This window comes from Patagioenas fasciata, chromosome Z (assembly GCF_037038585.1).
Source record: "Patagioenas fasciata isolate bPatFas1 chromosome Z, bPatFas1.hap1, whole genome shotgun sequence".
Classification (NCBI taxonomy): Eukaryota; Metazoa; Chordata; class Aves; order Columbiformes; family Columbidae; genus Patagioenas; species Patagioenas fasciata.
In genome coordinates this window covers 44,496,530-44,521,985 of record NC_092560.1, presented here as the reverse complement: position 1 = coordinate 44,521,985, position 25,456 = coordinate 44,496,530, and the positions used below count along the sequence as shown (strand labels likewise).

The 25,456-nt window shown below is 37.8% G+C and overlaps 1 protein-coding gene across 11 annotated transcripts in view; it reads left to right on the top strand.

Moving 5' to 3' along the window:
* ST8SIA4 (ST8 alpha-N-acetyl-neuraminide alpha-2,8-sialyltransferase 4) overlaps nt 1-25,456 on the top strand; it is a 134,165-nt gene that overhangs the window by 2,673 nt on the left and 106,036 nt on the right. For all 11 annotated transcript variants that reach the window (XR_011736684.1, XR_011736683.1, XR_010653203.2 and 8 more), the window contains exons 2-3: nt 4,149-4,280; nt 14,680-14,937. Coding sequence is in view for 8 of the 11 variants with exons in the window: in XM_071802666.1 (XP_071658767.1) it covers nt 4,149-4,280; nt 14,680-14,937 (390 nt within the window). In the remaining 3 variants the exon portion in view is untranslated. The remainder of the gene's footprint in view (nt 1-4,148; nt 4,281-14,679; nt 14,938-25,456) is intronic.

The following is a 25,456-nucleotide window of genomic DNA, read 5'->3' as shown; positions in this document are numbered from 1 at the left end:
TTTTTTTTTTTGGTCAGTTTATGAGGGACCTGCTTATCGAGCTTTTTCACCTTTCCAATTTGCTTCAAATTCCGCATGACCATGGAATGGTCAACGTTGAGTTCTTCGGCAACTTCATGTGTAGTTGTAAGAGGATCAGCTTCTATGATTGCTCTCAAATGGCCATTGTCAACTTCCGATGGCCAGATACTACACTCCTCATCCTCAAGGCTCTTGTCTCCTTTGTGAAACTTCTTGAACCACCACTGCACTCTACATTCATTTGCAGTTCCCGGGCCAAATGTGTTGTTGATGTTGTGAGTTGTCTCCACTGCTTCACAACTAATTTTGAACTTGAATAAGAAAACTGCTCAAATTTACTTTCTGTCTAACATAATTTCCATGGTCTAAACCAAATCTAAAATAAACAGCAAGTAATATATCAGTAGCAAAAAATCATGAAGAAAAGCACGTGTTTAAGAATGTATTCCAATATCAAACAGCAAATTTCAACAATGCAAAACCCACAATTCCTTTTGCACCAATCTAATATGTACTCCTTCCTGTCAGACTAGAGGTAACTGCTAAAATGATTCAGAAATTAGTCATTAGATAGAATCCATATATATTTGCAAAAATAGCCCCCTCCAGCTTATAATACATTGACATGATTTAAAAGCTACTAAAATGAACTGATGATTTAATATGAAATGTTACTCCAGTCTTCAAAAAGGGCAAGAAGGAGGACCCGGGTAACTATAGAGCAGTCAGCCTCACCTCCATCCCTGAGAAACTGATGGAACGACTTATCCTTGGTGCCATCTCAAGGCGTATCAGGGATAAGAGGGTCATAAGCGGCAGTTAGCATGGCTTCACTAAGGGGAAGTCGTGCTTGACCAACCTCATTGACTTTTATGAGGCCATAACAACATGGATGGATGATGGCAGCGTGGTGGATGTGGTCTACCTTGACATGAGTAAGGCATTTGACACAGTCTCCCACAGCATCCTTACAGCTAAATTGAGGGAATGTGGTCTGGATGATCAGGTGGTGAGGTGGACTGCGAGCTGGCTGAAGGGAAGAAGCCAGAGAGTTGTGGTCAATGGGGCAGAGTCTAGTTGGAGGCCTGTATCTAGTGGAGTGCCTCAGGGGTCAGTACTGGGGCCTATGCTATTCAATATATTCATCAATGATTTGGATGAGGGAGTAGAGTGTACTATCAGCAAGTTTGCTGATGACACAAAACTGGGAGGAGTGGCTGACATGCCAGAAGGCTGTGCTGCCATCCAGTGAGACCTGGACAGGTTGGAGAGTTGAGTAGGGAAAAATTCAATGAAATATAACAAGGGAAGGTGTAGAGTCTTATATCTGGTAGGAACAATCCCAGGTTCCAATATAAGTTCGGGAATGACCTATTAGAGAGCAGTGTATGGGAAAGGGACCTGGGGGTCCTAGTGGGCAGCAGGATGACCATGAGCCAGCACTGTGCCCTTGTGGCCAGGAAGGCCAATGGCATCCTGGAATGTATTAGAAGGGGGGTGGTTAATAGGTCGAGAGAGGTTCTCCTCCCCCTCTTCTCTGCCCTGGTGAGACCACATCTGGAATATTGTCTCCAGTTCTGGGCCCCTGAGTTCAGGAAGGACAGGGAACTGCTGAAGAGAGTCCAGCACAGGGCAACAAAGATGACTAAGGGAGTGGAGCATCTCCGTTATCAGGAAAGGCTGAGGGAGCTGGGTCTCTTTAGTTTGGAGAAGAGGAGACTGAGGGGTGACCTCATTAATGTTTACAGATACATAAAAGGTGAGTGTCATGAGGATGAAGCCAGGCTCTTCTCGGTGACAACCAATGATAGGACAAGGGGCAATGGGTACAAACTGGAACACAGGAGGTTTCACTTAAATTTGAGATGAAACAACTTCTCAGTGAGGGTGACAGAACACTGGAACAGGCTGCCCAGGGAGGTTGTGGAGTCTCCTACTCTGGAGGCATTCAAGACCTGCCTGGATCCCTTCCTGTGTAACCTCATCTAGGTGTTTCTTTTCCAGCAGGGGGATTGGACTAGATGATCTTTCGAGGTCCCTTCTAATACCTAACATTCTGTGATTCTGTGAAAGAATGTGTATTTAGTCATAAGTATGTATGTCCGTAACACTTTAAAATATAGGTGTAAGGTACTTCTGCCAGGTCTTTAAGTGATATCTCTATTTCCTTGGTATCAGTGAAACTTATTGTGCAATATGGTGCTACTCACTTCGGCTAAGGGTATTGGAATACAGTTTCTTTTCCCAGCCTGTCATCCCATCCATTCTTGTATGAAGCAGGAAAGAAAATCCTGAGTGTACTACTAGTGTCTGCTGCCACCGTTGATGTTACACTTGTCTCTCTCCTAAAGGAAGGGCTCGTGCCATTTGGTTATTTTTGACTGGCCACATGGGAAGGCAGAATCACTTTTGCATGTGATGTTTTACTTCCCAGAAGTACCAGTAATGTAGAACTGTTAATGCACAAAGTGGCCTATTTTATAAGTGACACTGCAGGTTAAGTCCCAGATCTTCCAAAATGTGTATGTGCAATTCCAAAGTATCTGATAAACCTAAAGTCGGCTGTGTTCTTCTCATAGCAAAGTTTGCTAGGAAAATAATTGTGAAAGCATGCCCTTCTTTAACTGGACAGTAATGACCCTTTACAGATCAAGTAATGAAACATGAGTATTATGTGGAATGCAGTGTTTCTTAAACAGTTTTATCTTCTGTTATATTTTATGCTTGAAGATAGTTTTTTATATTTAATTAAGTGTCTTCAGGAGAAGAGATGTTATTATTGGTCTGATGGGTCACCAAGGCAAGGTAATTCAGAGTGAAGGTTGACACTGTCACCCACAAATTACTGTGGCAGCTGTTTCATTTACCTCAGAGGGGATTTGCAGTGATTGTAGAAGATACAAAGTAGCACAAATTTATTTCACAGTTCTTTACACAATTAAGAAATTTCTGGAGTAAATTTAGCATCTTAGGTGCTAGTTTATTTAATATTACTTTAAGTGAAAATAAAGTAAAGCAATTCAAATAAAAAAGAGGTGAGCATGTAAGTGAACACATTTGTTTTAACGGTAGAACAAAGTGCCTATTTTAAAATAGGAAGAAGTATTATTTACATTCTGGTTATTGAATTTAGGGACTTCTGCAGCATCCTCCTATGCCTTCAAGTTAGCATGATTTTATTAATTTGCATACAGGTCTTTTGCCTACGTGATTCCTTAAAGTTGTAGGTTTTTCGATAGGTGTTGGTCTTACCTATGACTGTGCAATGTCAGTGGTGCAGTATGTTGGCACAGAGAGGATGAGGGAGAGAAAGCATTGCTAGTAATGCTGTGTTGTTTTTGATGAAGTGTACAATACTAGTTTATTAGTTACAGGGCTTTTTGCAATCATAGCACCTTTTGCACATTACTACATGTTACCTGTTTTGTTTATTTGGCTTATTTAATGTCCCATTGCAGGTTAGTTTGAGTTTAGCCTGTTATATAATTACCAAATACTGATACCACATATACATATATATATATATATATATGTATATACACACACAGTAGTGATGTTGCTGTAACTCTTACTAAGGGCAAGATAAGACAATTGAGGTTGTTTGGATGTACACATACAAAGGTTTCAGGAAGTCTTAAGGAAATTTTGTGGTTTGTATGCCGTTAAACTCCAAAATGCCATGCATGAAAGTCTTTTAGTATCAATAGGAGCCAAAGGGAATCTATTAGGCCATTACTGTAGAACATGAGCAATTGCTAGAGGAAGGATTGAAAGTTAACACTTAATTCTTAGGTTAGTATTGGAAATTTGGAACACAGAAATGCAGAATCTGCCTCACAAACACTGAAGTTTGATCCAAGTTCACAATTTGGAGTTCATTATAATTTTTGTTATGTCCATTTCATTACAGATATAAGCATATTTATGATCTTAAATGGCATATTCAAGCATTAGATATAGGTGGCCCGTAGATTTCTCACAGGTACAGTTTATTCAATTTGGCAAACAGAGAATTGCTTTTTTTTTTGTTGTGAAAAAAAGGAAATGTCACTGGTGTGTGTGAGGCAAATTACTTAAAAGTAGAGTTAGCTTTGATGTAATCATGTCTTTTCTATGTTGCGTTGCAGAGATGGTGAACTGAGTTTGAGCAGATCAATGATCAATAGCTCTGACAAGATAATTCGAAAGGGTGACTCCTCAATCTTCCAGCATGCTGTACAAGGCTGGAAAATCAATTCTTCTTTGGTACTGGAAATAAGGTGAGTATCTTAAGTAAAAAGCAATTAATTTTGTATTACCTATAATTCTTTTCATATTGTCTGTAATTTTTCTGGTCTGGAAGACAATAATTTGATTTATGGTTGTAGGTGGATGTTTTATAACTGTACATATTTAGAGTTCAGTGTTAAATGCAACTAATTTACATCAGGCTCCAATGTCAAGTCATCTTTCATAAGAATAAATAAAATGTTTTCATCTGGTTAATCAGACCCATGCAGTCAGTATCTACATAATGCATGTCCACAAATGAGTTGGTTGTCTAGAGCTCTCTTGCAGTTGGTGGTGAGAAATGGGCACTTTTAGGACCTTATTTCCTCTCATCCGAGAGGTCTGAAATAGAACACATGGAAATACGCTGAACATACCAGTTTTTCTCTCTTAACTACAAACGAAGCTTAGACAGACAACTTAAATATAGGAATCAAGAGCTACGATGTCAGGTGCTGTGCATCCAGCCCTGTCTGTGGCTGGTCCATATCACAAGGTCAGATGTTGAAAACAGCCATATCTTACGCAGTTTTCTTTCCTGAACTTAGAGAGACCAGAAGAGCCTTAGGCTGTTGCTGAGGGGCAAAATATATTAGCAGAGTTAAAGTGAATGACAGTTCCGATGCCTGTTAGTAGTTACAGTGGGTCTACTCACCTTGGGGTCTGAGAGAGGAGAAAGCAGAAACCTCATAGTGTGTTGTATTGTCATCGTATCTTCCTTGTCTTTATCAAGAAGGTGGCCAGTGAGAGAAGTGTATGGAGCATGGGTTGAGAGTGTGGAGGGATAGAAATGTTCCATTCTGTGAATAATGATAGAAAATAACTATATTTAGCAGCAATCACATAGCGAGGTAGACTTGATTTTCTGAATATAAAGTTGTTGAATAGGAATTTGATCTATTTATAATGTGGCTTCTATGTTGTTTCCCTTTCTACCTTTTTTCTTAAGTAAAGGACAGCTTACAAAATCTTAAGCAGGCAATGTATGAAAGCATGGCATCTCTGAATGAGGAACTTACGGCATTTTTTAAATGACTGCTATTTTATGTTCTGAATTCTAAAACATGCAGAAGATGTGGGTAACTCAGAAATATATGAAGTTGTAGTAAAGGACTGATGTTCTGGAAGTGTTGTGCTGTGGTGGACATAGTGCATCCCTACTGTGAAAGCCAAGGAACAGCGTCAGGGTTGGAAAGACTGGCAGGATTTGGGTTGGCAGCAAATTAATACTCTGGAGCCTGCAACTGTTTCTCAGCTGCCTGGCAGCTGCTCTGTGGAGTCCCCACAACCTGACTGCTTAGACTAAGGGACCCTCAGTCACTCAGCTGCTCCCCAGGCACCTGAGTTTCCTACAGGTAAAGACCTGGTGGTCACCCTAAAATGCAGCTGAGGTGCAGCTTAGGAATGGAGTTTCTTCCAGGACCATGTGTTCAGATGTAGCCTGTTTGACTAGTTGTTCCGTAAAGGCTAAGTTCTGTTCCAATGTAGTCTGCCAAACATAAGGAGATTTTTTATATCAGTAACAGTATTAAAAAGTCGTATGCTTATAACTGACAGTTTAAGTTGAAGAAATATTGAGTGACTTCAGAAGAATACTGTTGAAATTTCAAATCATAGGTTATGGTTCTAACAATTAGGAGGAAGTAGCACACTGTTTTACCTGTAAAGTAAACTGATTTGGAAGTCATTGAGTGACTATGAGTAGAGACAGATGATAGCTCTTTTGAGTAATTTTTTTTTTAAATTAGGTGTTGTATTTCAGAAACATTTTAAACCGATACTGCTTGTTGCTCAAGCCAAATATTACAATAACTTTTTGATTAATATTAAGAGAGAAAATGAAGCTTGGCTTATGCTCATTTTTTACCTGTTTCAAAAGCAAAATGTGTCATTCAGATGAAGAGGTAAAACAGTAGAGAATGCTTTAGGGTTTTTTTAAGCCTGTTACTACATGTGTATCATCTCAGTCTCCTAAAATAATGAGTTTCAGAATCAGAGTTTTCCTTATTCTTGGCTGGTGGGGGAAAAGTTCTCTCATTTTAGAAATTACTAATGTGCTCTTAAGAAGAATCATGATGTGATTATGTGGTAGTTTTTAAAAATTGTGCAGTGAAGCATTTTTTTTGTCTCAGTAGTACAGTGAAGAAAAACACATATCTTGTGCACTGGTTTAAGCAGTAAAAGTCCAACTTCATCAGCGTAAAGATTTTCTGTACAGTGGACAGCAAAGAGCTGACATTATTTAGATGTCCGCATTGCTAGTCTTGTTTTGAGATTAAATATAATAGCTACCATCATCATGAACACCATCACAGTAAGCAGGTGTTTTCACTGAACCAGTAAAAGGTTTTAGATTAATGTGACTTAGGGCTAAAATTTGATATAAACTGTATGAAAGGAATCAGTGCTAACAGCCAGTCTTATCATTTTAAGAAATCTGCTAAACTGCGTATTGTATTCAATTACGGTACTCAGTGGTGAGGGAGGGAAGTTTGACATGCTTTTCCCTGATGAAGCCACATGTAGCCACTTGTGATATGAGTTCCATTCCAATGCTGACTAAACAATGTGCGTTCTTCTTTCACTTTTACAGGCAGTTTGCTGTACATCTTTGTTTCCTGTCACAGCAGTAAGAAACATCTTAGCCGTACATGTTTTTACGCTTAGAGACCTATCAGGACTAGATTAAAATGTGTCTAGCAATCTTATAGGGTGTTCTGATGGCTAAGCTAACTCTTCAGCCCTCCAAAGTACATTACATGTGCCGTGTAGACCATAAAGATGATTCATACTCTAATATTGCAACTATTAATATGAACAGTGGTGGTCTCATGTGAGGTTGACCATAGCAGCTAATGGTAAGAGAGAAATAACAAAAAAGCTAGCGCCTGTTGAATAAAGCAAAGTTAGCAGTTCTTAGCAGTGGAGAAATAATTTGTGAAACCATTAGTGTACAGCATAAAGACATTTCCTAATACATAAAACATCCATGAATGGCAGCTACTTTTGTGTCTTATGTCAGCTTAACACCCACATTAGTAGTTTTAAAATCTAGAAAATATTTGATAGTGAGTTTTACTTTGTGTGAGAGCTGTTGATCAATATTATGTCTGGACCTAGGTGGCTGACAGCTGGAATATTATGCTTTGTTATTTACTTTGTTGACCGTGGACATCATCTCTGGCTCAGGTTAGTGGCAAGTCTATCAGCCTCAAAGGTCCTATGAATTCTTGGTAAGGCCAGGCTCAGATAGGAGTCAATGAGTGAAAAAGCTCCTTTATCAAGACCCCAGGGGAGGATGAAAAGCTTCTACTAGCTTTGTGGTGTCACAAGGTGCTCTCTGGGAAATTGCAGCCAGAAGAAGCAGTCGGGGGAGTGCAGCAGCTCTCTTGGGAGAACAGCAGCCCCTTGGAGATGTTAAGTAGGCATTAGAAGAAAAACCTAGACTAGGTGGAAATTATGGATATTTTTAATTACTTGAAACTGTAGCAAATATAGTGCCTTGCCAATCACGATTGGTCTGTTGGGAGAATAATTTTTCCAACTTGATATTACCTTCTGATTGCTTACAATGTCTTTGAAGAATAATTGGTAATTCGTGTGCCCAATGGAAGAAGACTGCTTGCTTGGTTCCCCTTCTGTCTGAATTATTTCAGTCATGAAGAAGAGAGAGAATCTACCATCTGCAAGCTTTTGTGTCAGAAGTCCTTTCTACTCTCTGTAGCAATGTAAAGGTTTTCCAGTTATGGAAACTACAAAATTTCAGTTGTATTGAAGGCCATACTTGCAGGAAGGAGAGATGTGACTGAGATGGTACAAACCTATGTGGAAAAACCTTCTACACAGGATTGATGCCAGCACATCTGTGACCCATGTGAAATAAACTAAAGTCTGGTGTCTCTTTTGCTTGTTTTTGATTAAACAAGGGCATTTGTGTTGTAAGGAGCAGATGAAGGTTTTGAATTGCAGGAAGACAAGATGAAAACAAACAAATAAAAAAATAAAGAATGTAAATATCTCTGCAATGTAACAGAGAACTCGATGAGTGGAAATTTCCTGTCAGAATAGTGTGAGAGCCTGTAAGATGTTAACAGCATCATGGGGAAAAAAAAAAAAGTGCAACTTCCCTCTTAGAAGGGTTCAGATTATTATCATTGTTTATCTTTCAAGTTGATAAGAAACAGCTATGACAAGCCCTTGAAGTGGAAGCAGTAAATACTGAGCTGGCAATGGAGTGGTACAATTGCTCTGAAGCTTTTGGAGCAACATTTTAGGGCCAATTGCACTGTTTATTTCAGATCTTCCATGTCTCTAAGACATGTAAACTGGGGCTCTCTAGTCATGATACAATCATAATATAGTAATAATAAACTTTAAGTGTTTTTTGCCTCCTTAGACCCTTGCCTCAACTGAAAGGTCAGTGTTTATTGTTGGCTGGGGTGGTTAACTCCTTTTTTTGACACTAACTTGCTTAACTTAATGAAAAGCAGATGTATGACTGGCCTTCATATGGCAAGCAGTAGTTGGGTCACACTCTATTTAAGAGCCCCCTTTTCCTTTTGCATGCTCACTGAAGATTTGTGCCCAATTGGTACATGCTTCAGCTGCTGAAGTGACCTTTCCAGTCAAGGGAGAGTAGGGTGCCCTGAAAGGCACAAGGAGGGCTAGAATGGAGGCAGAGCCAGGCAGCATCTTCCCCTACTACAGCGTTTCTGGTTGTGTGGTCTTGCATGGACTGGGGAATGACAAGAACCTTTCCATGGTTAGTTGTAGTTAGGCATGTTTTTAACAAATCCAGATTGTGAGTTGGACTAGATAACCTTTAGAATCCCCTTCCAACCTGAACTGCTGTGTGATTCTGTGATTTTAAATGCTGCTTTCCTTGAAGATGTTTTCTTAAAACTCCCTTTCATTCAGACTGAAGCCAAACCCAGTATGGGTGTGGACATTCACAATCCCCACTGCCTTCTCAGGAGGCCAACAGGAACTGTAGCCATCTAGAAGGGCAGGCTGTGACCTTGTGTTGTCACACAGTTCGTTCTTGTTTTGTTTTTTGTTTGTTTTGCTTGTTTTTTTGGTTTGTTTTTTTTTTTTTTTAAATCAAACTAGTTCAACTGGCAAAATGTATGCTTTACTTAGGTCATAGTACTTGGTGATTTCAAAAGCTGAGACCACCTTCTGCCTTCCAGCTGGGGAGTGGGAAGCAGCATCAGGACTTGCTAGGGTTAGAAAATCAAGTTGTTTGAAGACCTGTGTGAATCAATCAGAGAAAGCCTGCAGGAAAGCAACAAGAGGGGACAGAGATATATAGCACATGATCTGTCCAATTCAAAAGTAAAAGTTTTTTTAAAAGTTGGACAACCTCAGGTAAATGAAGATTATTGTCAAGACTATGGAATAGTCTGTCTTCCACAGGCAAGGTATGAGGAGCAAGAACAGGCTTCAGTTGTTCTGGGAATGATCCGAGCTATCTCAAGGAATGTTGTGCTGCTGGTAAGGCTAGGGAAGCGCTGATGTAGACTTTGTGGGGAGTTGGCAGAGTCCTCAGCATGGGAGGTTGTGAGAAGTGTATTAGATAAACATGGCATGGAATGATGTAGATAAAGGCACATCTTCAGTGAGAGCAGAGCATGGACTAGGTAATCACTTAGTTGATCTCTCTTTCCATAATGTGGTTACTGATGAGCTTGCCCAGCATCCTGGACACTGACAATGCACTTCAGGGGCTTCCCCTCATGGCTGGGGTCCAGACAAGACCAAGTGCCCCAGCAGTGAGGATTTCTGCTGTGCTTGAAAGGAATTATTTTCCCAGGAAAAGTGTTGGAGATCATTTCAGTGGTCTAAAAATATAAATTTATTTGTAATCATAAAAGTCAGATGTATAAGCGATATATTTTCTTTCCTTAATCCACACAATTCTGAGGGAGAGGAGGGAGAGTTTGCCATTAAATAATAGTTGTGTAGTACAAAGACTACAGTACAAAATAAAGCCAGTAAAGTGCACAGAAATAGAAAAATGTGACCATGTTGCCCCAGAGTAATCTTAGTTTGGTGCAAAAGGAGTTGCGGTTTTTGCATGGTTGACATTTGCGATTTGATATTTGAATACCTTCTTAAATAAATGTGGTTACGTTATACATTATTTTAATTCGCTTTTCTTGCTTTAAATTTTTTTTGCTGCTGACTTACTACTTGCTGTTTATTTTAGATTTGGTTTAGACTATGAATATGATGTTAGACAGAAAGCAAATTTGAGCAGTTTTCTTATTCAAGTTCAAAATTAGTTGTGAAGCAGTGGAGACAACTCACAACATCAACAACACATTTGGCCCGGGAACTGCAAATGAATGTAGAGTGCAGTGGTGGTTCAAGAAGTTTCACAAAGGAGACAAGAGCCTTGAGGATGAGGAGTGTAGTATCTGGCCATCGGAAGTTGACAATGACCATTTGAGAGCAATCATAGAAGCTGATCCTCTTACAACTACACATGAAGTTGCCGAAGAACTCAACGTTGACCATTCCATGGTCATGCGGAATTTGAAGCAAATTGGAAAGGTGAAAAAGCTCGATAAGCAGGTCCCTCATAAACTGACCAAAAAAAAAAAAAAAAAATCGTTGTTTTGAAGTGTCATCTCCTCTTCTTCTATGCAACAATGAACCATTCTTCGATCAGATTGTGACGTGCGACAAGAAGTGAATTTTATATGAAAGCCGGCGACGACCAGCTCAGTGATTGGGCCGAGAAGAGCCTCCAAAGCACCTCCCAAAGCCAAACTTGAACTAAAATAAGGCCACCATCACTGTTTGGTGATCTGCTGCTTGTCTGATTCACTACAGCTTTCTGAATCCCGGCTAAACCATTCCATCTGAGAAGGACGTTCAGCAAATTGATGAGATGCGCTGAAAACTGCAATGCCTGCAGACGGCATAGCTCAACAGAAATGGCCCAGTTCTTCTCCACGACAACGCCCGACTACACGTTGTACAACCAGCGCTTCAAAAGTTGAACGAATTGGGCTACAAAGTTTTGCCTCATCTGCCATATTCACCTGACCTCTCGCCAACCAACCACCACTTTCTCAGGCATCTCGATGACTTTTTGCAGGGAAAATGCTTCCTCAACCAGCAGCATGCAGAAAACGCCTTCCAAGAGTTTGTTGAATCCCAAAGCAGAGATTTTTAGGCTACAGGAATAAACAAACTTATTTCTCATTGACCAAATGTGTTTATTGTAATGGTTCTTGTTTTGATTAATAGAGATGTGTTTGAGCCTATTTATAATGATTTAAAATTCACGGTCCAAAACCACAATTACTGTTGCACCGAACAAATATATATTTATAAATTATATTTTTATATTTATACTTATATTCTTTATATTTTATATTCTTTATATATAAATATAATTTTTATATATTTCTTTGGAAAGCTTTCCAGAGGAAATGCTCTCTGCTACATGTACTTTATCAGATAACTGGGAGTTGTAGTTGGTATTTAAATACTAGGAACATCTGTTTCTGGCTATAGAAAGAAATACCCTAGGACAACCACAGATTGTGACATTATGTTTCCTTGAATCATGTGAACATGTTACAAACAGCTGCTTGGCTTCAGATAAGGGTGAGCCACGTCTGCATCACCTGACGGCAAAGAGCTCAGGCCACACTCCACATACAGTTTTATTCTTCAAAATTTGAAGATCACTTCAAATAAAACAGTTTCTTTACACTTCTTAGCCTAAGGTTGCAGAACACATTTGCTTCAAGGTTTACTAAAATTCGTGCTGGTTTTTCTTTCATCTAGTTGACTTTACTTTTGAATTTTATATGCAGCTGGATGTGGATTAGCACGTATTTAAAATTGTTTTTACATTTGTTTAATCAAAATAACCTTGTGCTATTTTCAGTGCTCTTTGTGGGGCAGAACAGATGTTTAAACAAGTTCTTATCAAGTAGCATCAAGACTAACTTAGACACTCATGTTTGTACTTTCAATTTTTGTCATACTCTTTAGTATTTTTTTTCTCTTCGCAGTTACATGAAAATGAGAAGTAGTACTATCCACATGGTACAGATGAGTCAGTAGCACAGAGGAGCTTAAAAGAGTAGCATGAGGCATTCTTAATCATATTTCTTTCAGTATTAAAAGATATCTGGGTACAGTGAGATGAATCAATATAAGTATTTAAATGTTAGCATTATTACACATCTTTTATACACGGTTTCTTATATGTACTGTAATATGTGTGCATATATTTTAATGAATATGCTACTGACAACTTCAGATAAGAAGATGTTTTTAAATGTGTGAGAAGACATTAGGATTCAGTTACTTGCCCATCTCAAAATTTTATTGAAAAATAAATTCCATAGACATTTTGAAATTTCAGCTCTGTTAAATAAGTGGTTGATTATCTGAATCTAATTCAGGTCCCCTTGAAAACCTTTGGAAGACTTCTGTGAGCAGATAGATAGATAACTTTTGACTGTAAGTAACTGAATTAATAATGGAAGTCAATGTGCTTTTATATTTTTTTTTGGCATTGTTTGCAAAACTTCATAGTTTCTTTTACAAAAGTTCCTTGCCTAGCCTTACCAAAAGCATTAGACAATTGGGATTTTAACATTTTCTGTCCTGCTCCATTATGCTGAGTCCCTCATATGCCTCAGCACAAGCTGCTTTTGCTCTGGTATTGTTTCATTCACACGACAGCTGTAACAAACAGCCCAAGATTTTATTCCCTTTTAGTTTAGTTTTGTTTTGTTTGCTTTTTTCTTTTTGTCCTAGTTTAAGAGAAGAGAGGAAACACTTTTAAGGTCAGTTCGAGGATAAGTATTTTGTGTCACTGGTTCAGACATATTCTTCCCTCTTGAGGGACACAAACTGGCTGGTAAGCATGGTGTTCTTATAGTTAATCCATTTTCACTTACAAGGGATTATTTCTCCTTTATGCCTCTCAGTGGGTGTTGCAACTACTGGAGTGGCATCTGTAGTTACCTTTTCCTGTTTTGATCTGCTCTAAGGAAGTTCTGTTCTAAAAGCTTACTATGTAAAAATAGCATTCTCTTACTCAACAAAATGCCTATTCTTTTTTAAATTGCACCTTACCTGAAGATAGCAGTGGAACATGTAAAGTTACTGGTTTTCTTCTTGTCTTTTTAGAGTTGCAGAGGCAAATGTTTCTGTTTGAGTTAACATGTAAACACTCTGCCCAGCTCAGCGCTCCCCGGGTGTTCCTTAAGTGTATTGTACTTCAGAGTGTGCTTAAGTTCAGATGCGGTCTTTATACCTCTTCACAAACCTACGTGCTTTGCAGGGCAGGGACAGACACAAGCTTGTAAGGCTTTGCGTGGCTCCTGCAGCTCTGGTCTGGAATCCCTCCCAGCTATTTATACCAAGGATAAGTGTGTAGTGAAAACTGCAGTCATTCATAGTATCTTTTTTTGAACTTGTGTATTGAAAGTGTGTCAGTTTTTAGACCCCAGCCCTCACCCTCATAAGCAGGTACAATAACCATGACTTCTTCAGCTGGCATTTAAGCGGACATTCTTCACCTGTTACTTGCTGTGGACTTGGAGTATACAACTGTTTAATTGCTGTAGTTCACTCAACACATGGTAGCCTGTTAAACCCTCATGCCTTGATCATGTGTATCTGAACCTGGCTAATAGTTTAAACAATAATTTGCAGAGAGGCAAAATAAAGGATTGGACAGACCTGATTTAAAACATGGTAGGGTTTTTAAGTGTTTCTATGAGTTCAGATCACAGCTTGAGTGGACCCTGAGCTGCAGTAATTTAATTTGCAGTGTTTAAAAGCTGTTTTTGTTTAAAGTGGCATGAAAGGCTGTTCTTATTTCAAGTTAATTATGAGCAAGTTGATGCTAAACTGAGTATGTTATTATTATGCTGAAGTAAGAACCTGTAAGAAAACATGGCCATTCCTGAACCAAGCTGATTTGTGAGAGATGAGATTGTAGTAGGACATTTATCTTCTAAATCACATATACCTCATATATTAAAATATGTTGCTATGAAAACAAACTGTGCTCATTATTTTTCAAATGTGTTTATTCCAAAGTTTTGTAAAATACTCAAAAATAGTATTCCTTCTAGTTTCCCTTCGTCTCTCAGAGCCCGTGTTCATAGGAAGTAATTAAACTTTATTGCTGTAGTATTTACATTTAATATTGTAACCAAGATTTGAACTCTGTCTTAACAGCTTTGCTCTAACTCCATCCTAGAGCATGGGAAATGGCCTTAGTCTGTTTGACACTGTCTACCCTCTGCTTTATGTTGTATGGTCTGTACAGACTCTATTACTATTGGATAGACTCCATGAAAGCAGTTGAATGTTGGGTTTTATCTGTGCATTTTTCTCTCAACCCAGAAAGAACATTCTTCGATTTTTGGATGCTGAAAGAGATGTCTCAGTGGTGAAAAGTAGCTTCAAGCCAGGAGATGTAATCCATTATGTACTGGACAGACGTCGCACCCTAAACATTTCTCAGGATTTGCACAGCCTTCTCCCTGAAGTTTCCCCAATGAAAAATCGTCGATTTAAAAACTGTGCAGTTGTTGGGAATTCTGGCATCCTTCTGGACAGTGGATGTGGAAAAGACATTGATAGCCATGACTTTGTTATAAGGTAAGTTTTCGTCTGCTATTGAAGTTACAGCCTGCTATATTTCTTGGACAAAAGCTGGGAGAAGTGTTTTAATCTGAGATACAAATTTCAGGCATTATCTGAAATTGATCTGAAATGGTATCTTCCACTGTGTGATTCCCCAAATTTAAATACATGCCCGTATTATTGACAAGAGGATTATTTTTACAGTGAAAATAAAAAAGGGCCAGAGAAGAGAGGTTTACGCTACCCGTTTTTGCTGTTTGTTTTTATTCCAGGCAAAACAAATATTAAGTAGTCCTTGGTAGAATAAATGCTAAATGTTTTATCTTTCAAAAATATTTTTTCTTAGCTCTTGGCCAATGAAGATGTGCTGTTGTAAATTACTACGTTACTTACATGCAACATGGGATAGAATTTCAGTGTGATGTAGTGCTATTGAACCAGATGGCTGCCATTAAATTACATCCCTGCAGTTTGGGCAAAAATGTTGATATGATTCACTTTTTATTCAGTCTTCAAGTACGCACAGTAGAATACCTTTCGACTTCACATATTGACAGGAAATAAAGATGAATATCTGACTTCATTCGACAGCCAGACGTTATATTGAGAAGGCTGAGCAACAGATAGGTCCTCTTGCTTTTGAAGCAGAATATTCAATTGTTTTGGTTTGAGAAAGGTGAAAGGGCAGAAAGGGCAGTGACAGAAAACAAAATAGAATGAGTTGTCATTGCTAGCTATTTGTCTTTTCTCACTTTGAAGAAAGATGGTAGCAAAAAAAAAGGGCTATGGAACATAAGAAATATATTTTTTCAGTGCATAAATCAAGACAGGATATCTGCATGAAAGTTCTATTTTATCTGAAAGGTGTATTAGCAAGTGGCAACTGAAGCAATAAAACACCACTGTTTCATTTTCCGTATTTGTTTTGCTAGTACCAGTAGTATTTCAAATACACATCCTTATCGCAAAGGAATCTAAAAATAAATACCGCATTTTTGAACTACATTTAGCATATAGCATGCTTTTTTGCTCTCTCAAAGATTAGATCTGATTCATTTAACAGGACTACAGAAAAATTTAGATAATAGGTTTTCTAGATGAAAATTTTCTTTCAGGAAGCAAGGTACATACTTAAATCATGCTCTTCCCCATGTTTCAACTAGCCATGAAACCAGGTGCTAGGAGATTTTAACTAATTCAACCCATGTGGAGTACAGATAATATTCTTAAAGATTTGTGTATGAATAAAAGAAAAATGGTAAAGCTTAATGAAAGCATCAGGAAGTTTATGTTGCTAATCAGTTATTTAGACTGGACAAACATCTCTCATATGGTGTATGACTAGTGAAGTGATCAGTATTATCAACTAGTTAGTCTGATGATATTGCAGATAATAATCCTTATGAGGTTCTGGGAATAGAATACTTATACCCTGCAGCCTACAGAGAGTTTTAATATAGTGAAACTTTCGGATTTACAAATCAAAGTTAAAACATCTTAGAAGTTGACAGATTATTTCATAGGTTAAACTATATTATATTTATTTTTGTATGTGTGGATGGGTGCATAGGTACATAACACCTGCTTTAAGTAAATAGCAATTAATTCATTTGTATTTCAAGTTAAAGAAAAAGGCAAACCATTCCTCAGAGTTACAGTTTTCTACATTGCTCTTCTTGCATTGAAAAAAAATTGTATGCGACATGATATGTAATCACATGATCTAATGGTACTGGCATACTTGGTAACCACTGCCCTCCATTGATATTAGGATTCTGGTATTAAAATGTACCGTGATATTCTGTTACTGCCTTTACTTTCAGCTGATTTCTGTGGAAGTAAAATGCACTCATTCTACTCACCACCTGATGGGGTTCTGAAAAGCAGTTACTGTTTGTACTATAGGCAACTATGTGTATAGGCTGATGAACAACGTTTTTGTAGAACATCCTATGCTGAGTGTTATGCCTACATGCTACGACAAGTATGTCATACTATTGTGGCTAAATGTATTTTCCAGTTGATTTTGATAGTACCGTATGTTCTTTTTGACATCTGAAACACTAAAAGTGTGTGTTGTTGAGAGAGTTGTTACTTAGAGCAGCAGATCTAAAGTTAGATCTAACACCAAAAATATCATTCATTTAATGATAAAACTGTTAGTGAAGATCTATGAAAGCGGAGAGGGCACAACAGACATCCAGTAGTATTTGTCTTACAGTACTATAAACTCAATATACTGAATTTTAATGGACCTGTGAAGGTGATATGAAGATGTTAGTAATAACAGAACATATACTTTATTAAGGGTAAAAAAAGAATGTCAGTACCTAGCACTTTAGTTATTTTAAGGTTGATCGTATTTGTCAATGTCTTTGAAAGTCATCCAAAGTGACTAACAACAGTCCATCTTCCTTTGAGATACTCCAGTGTATTCAGTAGCTTCTATATAACAATGCCTGTCAAAGACCATTGAACCAATAGAAACAGCGGATAATTAGAATACTTCTATTATGAAAAATGTTTAAAAACAGGCACCTAAGCTAGAGTTAAATAATAAGCATGCCTACAAACCAAGATATAATTCTGTCAGCAAATTTTACAAGTAAAACAATGCAATTCTTTAGACATCTCTGCAAGTGCATAAATAAGGTTAATTTTTGCAAGCAAGATCGTATCTTGTCAACATAAGCAGATTTACTGTATTACTGAATGTTTTAAAGTGGCTTGGCTTTAATTGCTTGATAACATAAGGCCTTATTTGTTCTCATGGCATCAGAAATCAGGAGTCAAGGGACATTTCTGCTAAGACAAAATGGATTAATTCCACAAGTTTAGTGAAGTCACGCTTATTTTGACATTAGAATGTGTGACCCATCTAGTGAAAACAGGAAGCAAGGAGACCCTCTGCTATTAAAAAAAAACCGCTGTGCTGACTATAAACTGTTTCCTGTTTCTCATATTCCCTTCCTTATTAATTCTTATGTTTTTACACCCTTTAAAGTGACTGTTGATCTTTGCACCTCTTACTACATTTGTAGTGGTGAGTAAAAGCCTGCTGCATTTTGATACTATACCCAGAAAGGGTCTGAACCATTTCAAAATCTCTGATTCCATAAAATAAATCACAATGAAAATATGAGATAATCAACCAGATTACATTTAAGATTTATAAATGGCACAGTGCTGTTGCAGGAGCTGTTTTTTGCGTGGTTCCTTTCTCAGCTATTTCTCTAGCTGTTGGGTCAGATATATGGTGCTCACTCCCTGTGAGATTTAAATACACTACATCTTATTTCCTCATTGTCTACCCTTTTTCATGCTGAAGTTCTCATGCCTTGTCTGTATTAGCTGTTAACATCTTACAGAACAGATTAACTTGTTATAGTAAGTGGTACATTTTGAAATACAGTAGTTAGATAGGGCTTCCTGAAATACATAACTGCATTATAGGTAAATGTAAAATAACAATACTAAACATGGCCACGTACCAACTCTCAGATTCCTGGAATTACTTCTGGCAACGAATAAATACCAAAATGAATTCTGTTCAGCTTTGAGTTCAGGATTTGAACGTCAAAGATCAGAAGATTTTTTAATTAATGGAATTCTATTTAATTAATTTGATTCATTATGGGAAATTTTCAGAAGGAGAGCCCAAGTAGAGTTTTGCAGTTATTTGGGTAAAAACAAAGCAAACAAAATCCCCCAAACCTGGTAAATAATCTTGAGGGGTTTGCTTTCTTTCCTTCTTCTGGAAAAGGCCCTGTCATTTCAGTTGGACTATATGGAAAACAGGCCTGTTGAGTGAAGCTGTTTGAATAAGCTTAGGGCTGCTCTGACAAGGAACAGCCATGAGAGGATATTGATTTCTTCTTTCTTTGGATTGAAGTGTGTGGTTTGTATATTAAAACTCTTCTTTCTCCTATTGTTTTCCTACCAACTCTGTCAGCATCTAGGAATCATGCTGAATATTTTTGTCATCACTGGTGATAGAATTTTACCGGGCAAATGCAACTGTTAATTTTTCCAGTGCCCTTTGACTTTCATTTTTTTTTTAACGTGGCAATTCTTGTAGTTAGTGAAGTTGACATGGAAAAAATGTGTAGCCCTTTAGCAGATTTGTTGCTTTATCTTATGCAAAGAGGAGCATACTCTGTTTGACTTCTTCCTGATGTCTTGGTTTTGTGGGCAAGCAACTGTGAGGTGAGCAGAAACCAGCATATCTGTTCAGGAAGAAGGACAGACCTTCTGTACCATGGAGGTGTGGTTGCTAATTTCAGAAAAACGATTTAAATTTCTCTGATAATATTAATATGTTAGCAGAGAGTGGTAGTAGCATCTTTGTTCTGTGTGCTGATAGGAAAAAAAATCATAAATTTGTCAGAATAAAAATATTGAAGATATCAACGTACCTATATTCTGGAACTTTAGTTTTTTTTTATACCTTGGATCAGCTTTTATGTCCAAATATTTATTTAATACACCTTGCTTGGAGCATAACCATTGTGCCAGTAGACCTAGATGCTCAGAACCAGAGATACCAGAGATATGTTGAAAGCAAAGTTGCCAGTTTAACAGACTTATTTTAAAATATGATTCTTCACTTAAAAATAACATTTGAATATATCATGAGTAGCTCATTAGACCTTTCTCATCTCTCAAATGTGTCAACTCTATTTTTGCACCTCTGTCTCTTCCTACAAATCATTACACTACATTGAAACATTAAATGAAAGCAGAAGAAAGCCAGAAAGCCATTGTCTCCAGATGCATTTGCTCAGTGATTTGAGTGCCTGAGAAAGGGGGAGCATCAGTGTAGCTGTTTGGTGTTTCCAGTCAAGTTAGACATGGGTAGCCTCCACCTCAGGGGCACCTTGAAGAAGGCCTTACTTTTTGTGGCCACATTTTCCCTTTTTGGATTCAACTCATGACTTCTTCAGCTGCTGGAAGAGTCCTTGCATGACTGCTGCTCCAGACAGCCTGTCAAGGGGTGAGAACTGATACAGAGAAATCTTAGGAAGCTGAATCTCATGCTTAGTCAGTAGCACCTGGTGCTACCTATTCTGGTGGACCACAGAACTGTGTACCCTCCATAAGCATTTATAATTTATAATTCCCACTTTGGTGCAACTTTTTTTTTTTTTTTTTTAAAAAAAAAGATCTTCAATGGGTGATATGGGAGGAGACTTAAGGACATAGAAGACTAAGGAAACATTAGTAGGAAGTGGATTCTGTAAACCCATATATGAATGATCAGACATTCCAAAGTGATTTCTTAAATAGTGTCCTATGAGCATCCAAACATAGAGCACATATGCTTAACCTGACTCTTTCTATAATCATCCTGAGATAAAAGGATAAAATTATTTTAAAGTTGGTTATTCCTGTTGTTGATAATACAGTGCTTTTAATTCAGTAGTTTTCTGAACAGTTTCAAGTGCAAGAAAGCTTCATTAATGCATTTGTTCGTTGACAAAGTGTTTCAATTAAGAGGTGTGCTAATGTTCAGAACAGTCTCAGTCTAAGCATTGCGGGTTTTGCTCTTCTTCATTTTTGAATTTTCAAACTCTTGCTTTTTCTGCATTCCAAACACAGGACCACAAGGTGCTTCTCCAAAACAATGAAAACTATCATTTTGTCTAAATTTATTGCAAGGATAATAACGGTTTTTTAACTCTTTCTGTCCACACCGTGTTGCAGAACTGTTCTAAAGTTCCCATATCAGAATAGTAAAATATTGTTAAAATATATGTTAAAATATCATTCTAAATATTTCACTGCTCTAGTTCTTCTTTTTCATATGCAACAAACTTTCAGGGATAGAAATTCCTTTATTTTGGTGTCAAAGTAATGGTATTGGAAAGAATAGTAAAACTCTCTAATTCATGCGTAATGTTGCAGCAAGCACTTAACAGTAAAGATGTAAGTAATATGTTTTGCTACTGTTTCTAAAATACCAATTACACCTTTCCCTGTGCTGTGTCAGGATAACTTGCATTTCAGTCACTGGCATTAAGGAAGATGCTAGGAAGAAAGAAGGTAGTGATCCTGGTATAGGTACTAGTTCGGGCAACAAGAAGAAACTAAGTTTATTAGCAGATCATGTTCCAAAAATGCATCTTCTGACTAAAGTGAAATCAGTCATAAATTCAGGGTTCTTCTGGACTTGTGTTATAAAAGGGGATATCAGGTCAATAATGGTATATTTTACATGGCACATTTAAAAGACAGCTGTGATTCCTTTTTCGGAATAGAATCCATAATTATGCTGAGCCTTTACACAGCTTGCAGCTCTTAAGAGACATTCTCTATTTTGTCATGCAGAGGATAATGACTAGGATGAAGTAGGATATGTCAGGTGATGCCCTGCCAATCTGTATCCTTTTAGTTAAGTTGAAGCAATTTCAGTTTTATCAGGAGCCAGACAAGCATACAGAACATACGAGAATCCATATATTTTACTAATAATTAGATTCAGCAGGGGGAGGTAGTAGCTTTGTGCATGGAGTTTTTTTGTAAATCTCCCTTTTTGGGGGTGTATGTGAAGGTTATAACAGTGCTGCTGCACACCTTTATTTGTAGAACCAGGTATAATTATGTGTTATGTATACACAGGTATTACAGTGCTGTACTTCGTGCAAGTAAACTGGGTGGAGAGTACTCCAAGTGCTAGGTTGTCTGCTGCCATGAACTTAACTTCTTTCCTGTGTTCTTGAGCCTTAAATTTTACTTTCACATGCAAGTGTTTCTTAAAATGTCAACAATCTCTGAATTTGAGATTGCAGTTTTGATTCTTGCAGGAATCTGGATATGAACCCAAATATTAAAGCTTGCAGACTATTCAGGAAAGAGTGTGCATTATTGATTCTAGTTTAGATAATATGTTATGTTTCCAAGAGGTTTAATATCATGTCTACCAGCAACAATATAATTTTCATTTTTTGGCTTCTCAGAGTGTAAGTGGTTAATATTTTGTGATAGTTGTTTTTGGCTTTGCTCTACAAGGAGAAGATATGTAACAAAGCACATTTTTATAGCACTTTCCTGTAGCTTGGACTTTAGCATGGTTTCTAAATATTTATTTCAACCTGTAAACCTCAAATGCACAGATTGTTAAAGGATTAACAAGTGTACAGATTCATGGCCAATTTTTCTATTATCACTCTATGAATAATATTATTCTAGATCTCAATGTAAAATAAAATGGAAATAGTGATCACTTTTACTCAAATAAATTTTATGACTTTTGTTTAAAGTTAAGTTGAAGAATAACATATGGCCTAATAATATTACATATTAGACATTTGTGTGCATGTACATGAGCTGTATGTTTATTAGTGACCAGGCAAGTTCAACTGAATCTCTGTGGAATAACTGACCTAATTTGGGTGTATTTTTGTGAATATGGTTTCATTATTTTCTATGTTAAGCTCTGCTGTATAAAAGACTAAGTATGCTACAGGTATTTGGGCCATAAAGGATTCACAGCAAACCCAGGGTTGTTTTACTCTGGTGTAAGTGTGGTATAGCAGCACTTACTCCATTCTTCAATCTTTTCTCTTGGCATGCAACCCCAGCCATTGGCAGTTTGGTTCTTTTCCCGCCACACTTTTTTTCTTAAAATATCCCTCTGTAACTAATATATGCAGTAGACAGTTTTGGAAGAAGCATGTTTTCAGTCACCGAGACTTTCAGGTCTGTGTATCTTAGGATCACAGTTATTCTGCAGATACCCAAATACTGTGTGGTATTTCAGACATGAACTGATTTTTCCTATTTACCTCAGGTCTCTTTTTAGTGATAGCATTGCAGTGCATGTTCCTGTTGAAAATCTTATGCTGTCACACTGAAAGCTCATGTGTGGTAACTTCCACATTTTTACTATGAATATTTTCTATATGTGTATTTGCCTTTCAGTATCATGATTATACGTGAATAGTATGTAAATTACATGGCCCTGTAAACTTATTGATTACCTAAATCACATAATTGATGCCTAATAGTAAGTTTAGACTACCCTGCTGAAATGGCTGCACTGAGGTTTTAGGTATGATCTGTGCTGATGTCATGGGAAGAACAAAGACTGCAGCATTAATTTGAAGTACCTTACATGTTATTGCTTAAGATACTACCAATCACCCAGATTAGGAACATTTCCCACTTAGGTTTTTTTCCTAACCTTCTCTCCCAAATGTACCAATCTTTGTATTGTTAGACCAGTTTCTGAACACTTCTACTATAGACAGTGCTTAGAAGAAGTAACACAGCAAATAATTACTCTAATTATTTGTTAGTTTAGTGCAAGGGAAAAAAGAAGGAGCTAGAGTTTCTGAAACAAAATTATATAGAAAAAAATAGCCATAAGCATATTGGTCTTAAAAAAATACACTTACAGTGAATTGTGATGGCGAGGAAAAAAAAAGACACCAAAGGAACTCATGTGAGCTATTATTTTGCAAATTTATTTTCTGCTGGGAGAAGCCACATTTAATCATTTTGTGTGGAAAGAGTCAGTAGCCTGGGTTCAGGAGAAGGAGGTTTACAAACCTTTATATATGTGGATTATATTCTCAATGCTCATATTTACAGGTGGTTGCTTAATTGCCTAAGTAAATCTTCAGTGCTATGTGTGACTGGTAATTAGAACATGTTCTCATATTCTCAGTAACCTCGTAGCAAGTTTGTCTGGCTCAGCTTTAACCTGCAGCCCAGATACTTGTAGGTAGACTGAGATGAAGGCAATACTGAAGTTGTTTTAAGAACGAATGGAAGATTGTGGGTTTGAGTAAAATTGTAAGCAATCATATAGTTGCAGTCTGTAATGCAGCATGTGGGAAAGAGGAATCTCAGTAAATTACAGTTTCTATTATTCTTCCTGATAGACTTGATATAGCAATGACAACTTTAAAAAAAAAAAAAAAGTTTCATTTCATAGAATCATAGAATACTAGGTTGGAAGGGACCACAAGGATCATCTGGTCCAACCTTTCTTAGCAAAAGTACAGTCTAGACAAGATGGCCCAGCATCCTGTTCAGCTGAAACATAAAAGTGTCCAACGTTGGGGAATCCACCACTTCACTGGGGAGATTATTTCAATGACTAATTGTTGTCACGGCAAAGATTTCCCTGTTGTGTCCAATCAGAATCTCCCCAAGAGTAACTTGTACTCGTTATCCCCAATATTTTCCATGTAACTCCTTGCAAAAAGGGAGTCTCCTTTTTAGCCACCCTTTAAATACTGGAACATGGTGATGAAGTCTCCACTAAGCCAGCTTTTCTCAAAGCTGAACCAGCTGAATTCTCTCAGCCATTCCTCATATAGCAACTTCCCAGTCCATTGATCATCTTTGTGGCCCTTCTCTAGATCCTCTCCAGCCTGTCCACATCATTTTTGTATAGCAGGGATGAAAACTGAACACAGTATTCCAGGTGTGGACTGACACACACTGAGTGCAGCAGGATGTCTTCTTTGTCTCTGCTGGCAATGCCCTTGATGCAGCCCAGCATCCTGTTGACCTTTGCCACAGCAGCACACTGTTTGCTCATTTTGAGCTCGTTGTCCACCAGAACACCCAGGTCCCTTTCCACAGAACTGCTTCCCAGCTGGGTGGATCCCAGCCTGTGCTGCACTCCTGGATTATGTTCTCCCAGGTGCAAAACCTTACACTTGTCTTTGATTAATTTCTTAAAGTTGTTGTTAGCGCACTCTTCTGTCCAGGTAATCCTGCAAGGTGGCTCTCCCTTCTGAAGTGTCCACTTCCCCACTCAGTTTGGTGTCATTAGCAAACTTCATCAAGATACACTTAATACCATCATCCAGATCATCTATCAAGATGTTGAACAGAGTTAGGTCCAACATCGATCCCTGGGGGATCCCACTAGTGTCAGCCTTCCAGTTGAAAAAGGAGTCATTGACCACTACCCTCTGGATATGGCTGTCAGCCGGTTCCCCAGCCACTGCAGAGGCCACTTGTCTAGACCATAATGCATCAGTTTCTCTAGGAGGAGGAGGTGGGAAACGGTACAGAAAGCCTTAGAGAAATCCAGTCAAGCAACATCCAGTGTTTGGCCGTCGTCGACCAAGCAGGTTACTTTGTCATAGAAGGCTTTATGGTCTTCAGAACATTTCTCTCTGAAGAAGACAGTACCACAAACTTTAGCTGATAATTACAGAATGAAAATTATGTTGTGAGGAATTAGTATTATCAATCAGGACGAGGTCATCAGGTGATGTTAATATTGCCCTGCTGACTTCAGTTATTTTTATATGACATTGGAGATCTGTCCATTAGAAGATGCTAGGGCATAAGCTGACGTAAAAAGTTTAATGTACCAGAAAATAATTGCAGAACTAATGGAACACTATTTATATTCAAAGTATAATATCATGCACATGTATTGAAGTACCTATTACCCACATTGCTGCTTTGCATCTTTCATCTCTACAGAGCAGTTTGTTACATTGTGAAAATTTGATGTATCGGGATACTTATTTGGGGCATACCAGCCACAGGCTAATTCACTGAGGAT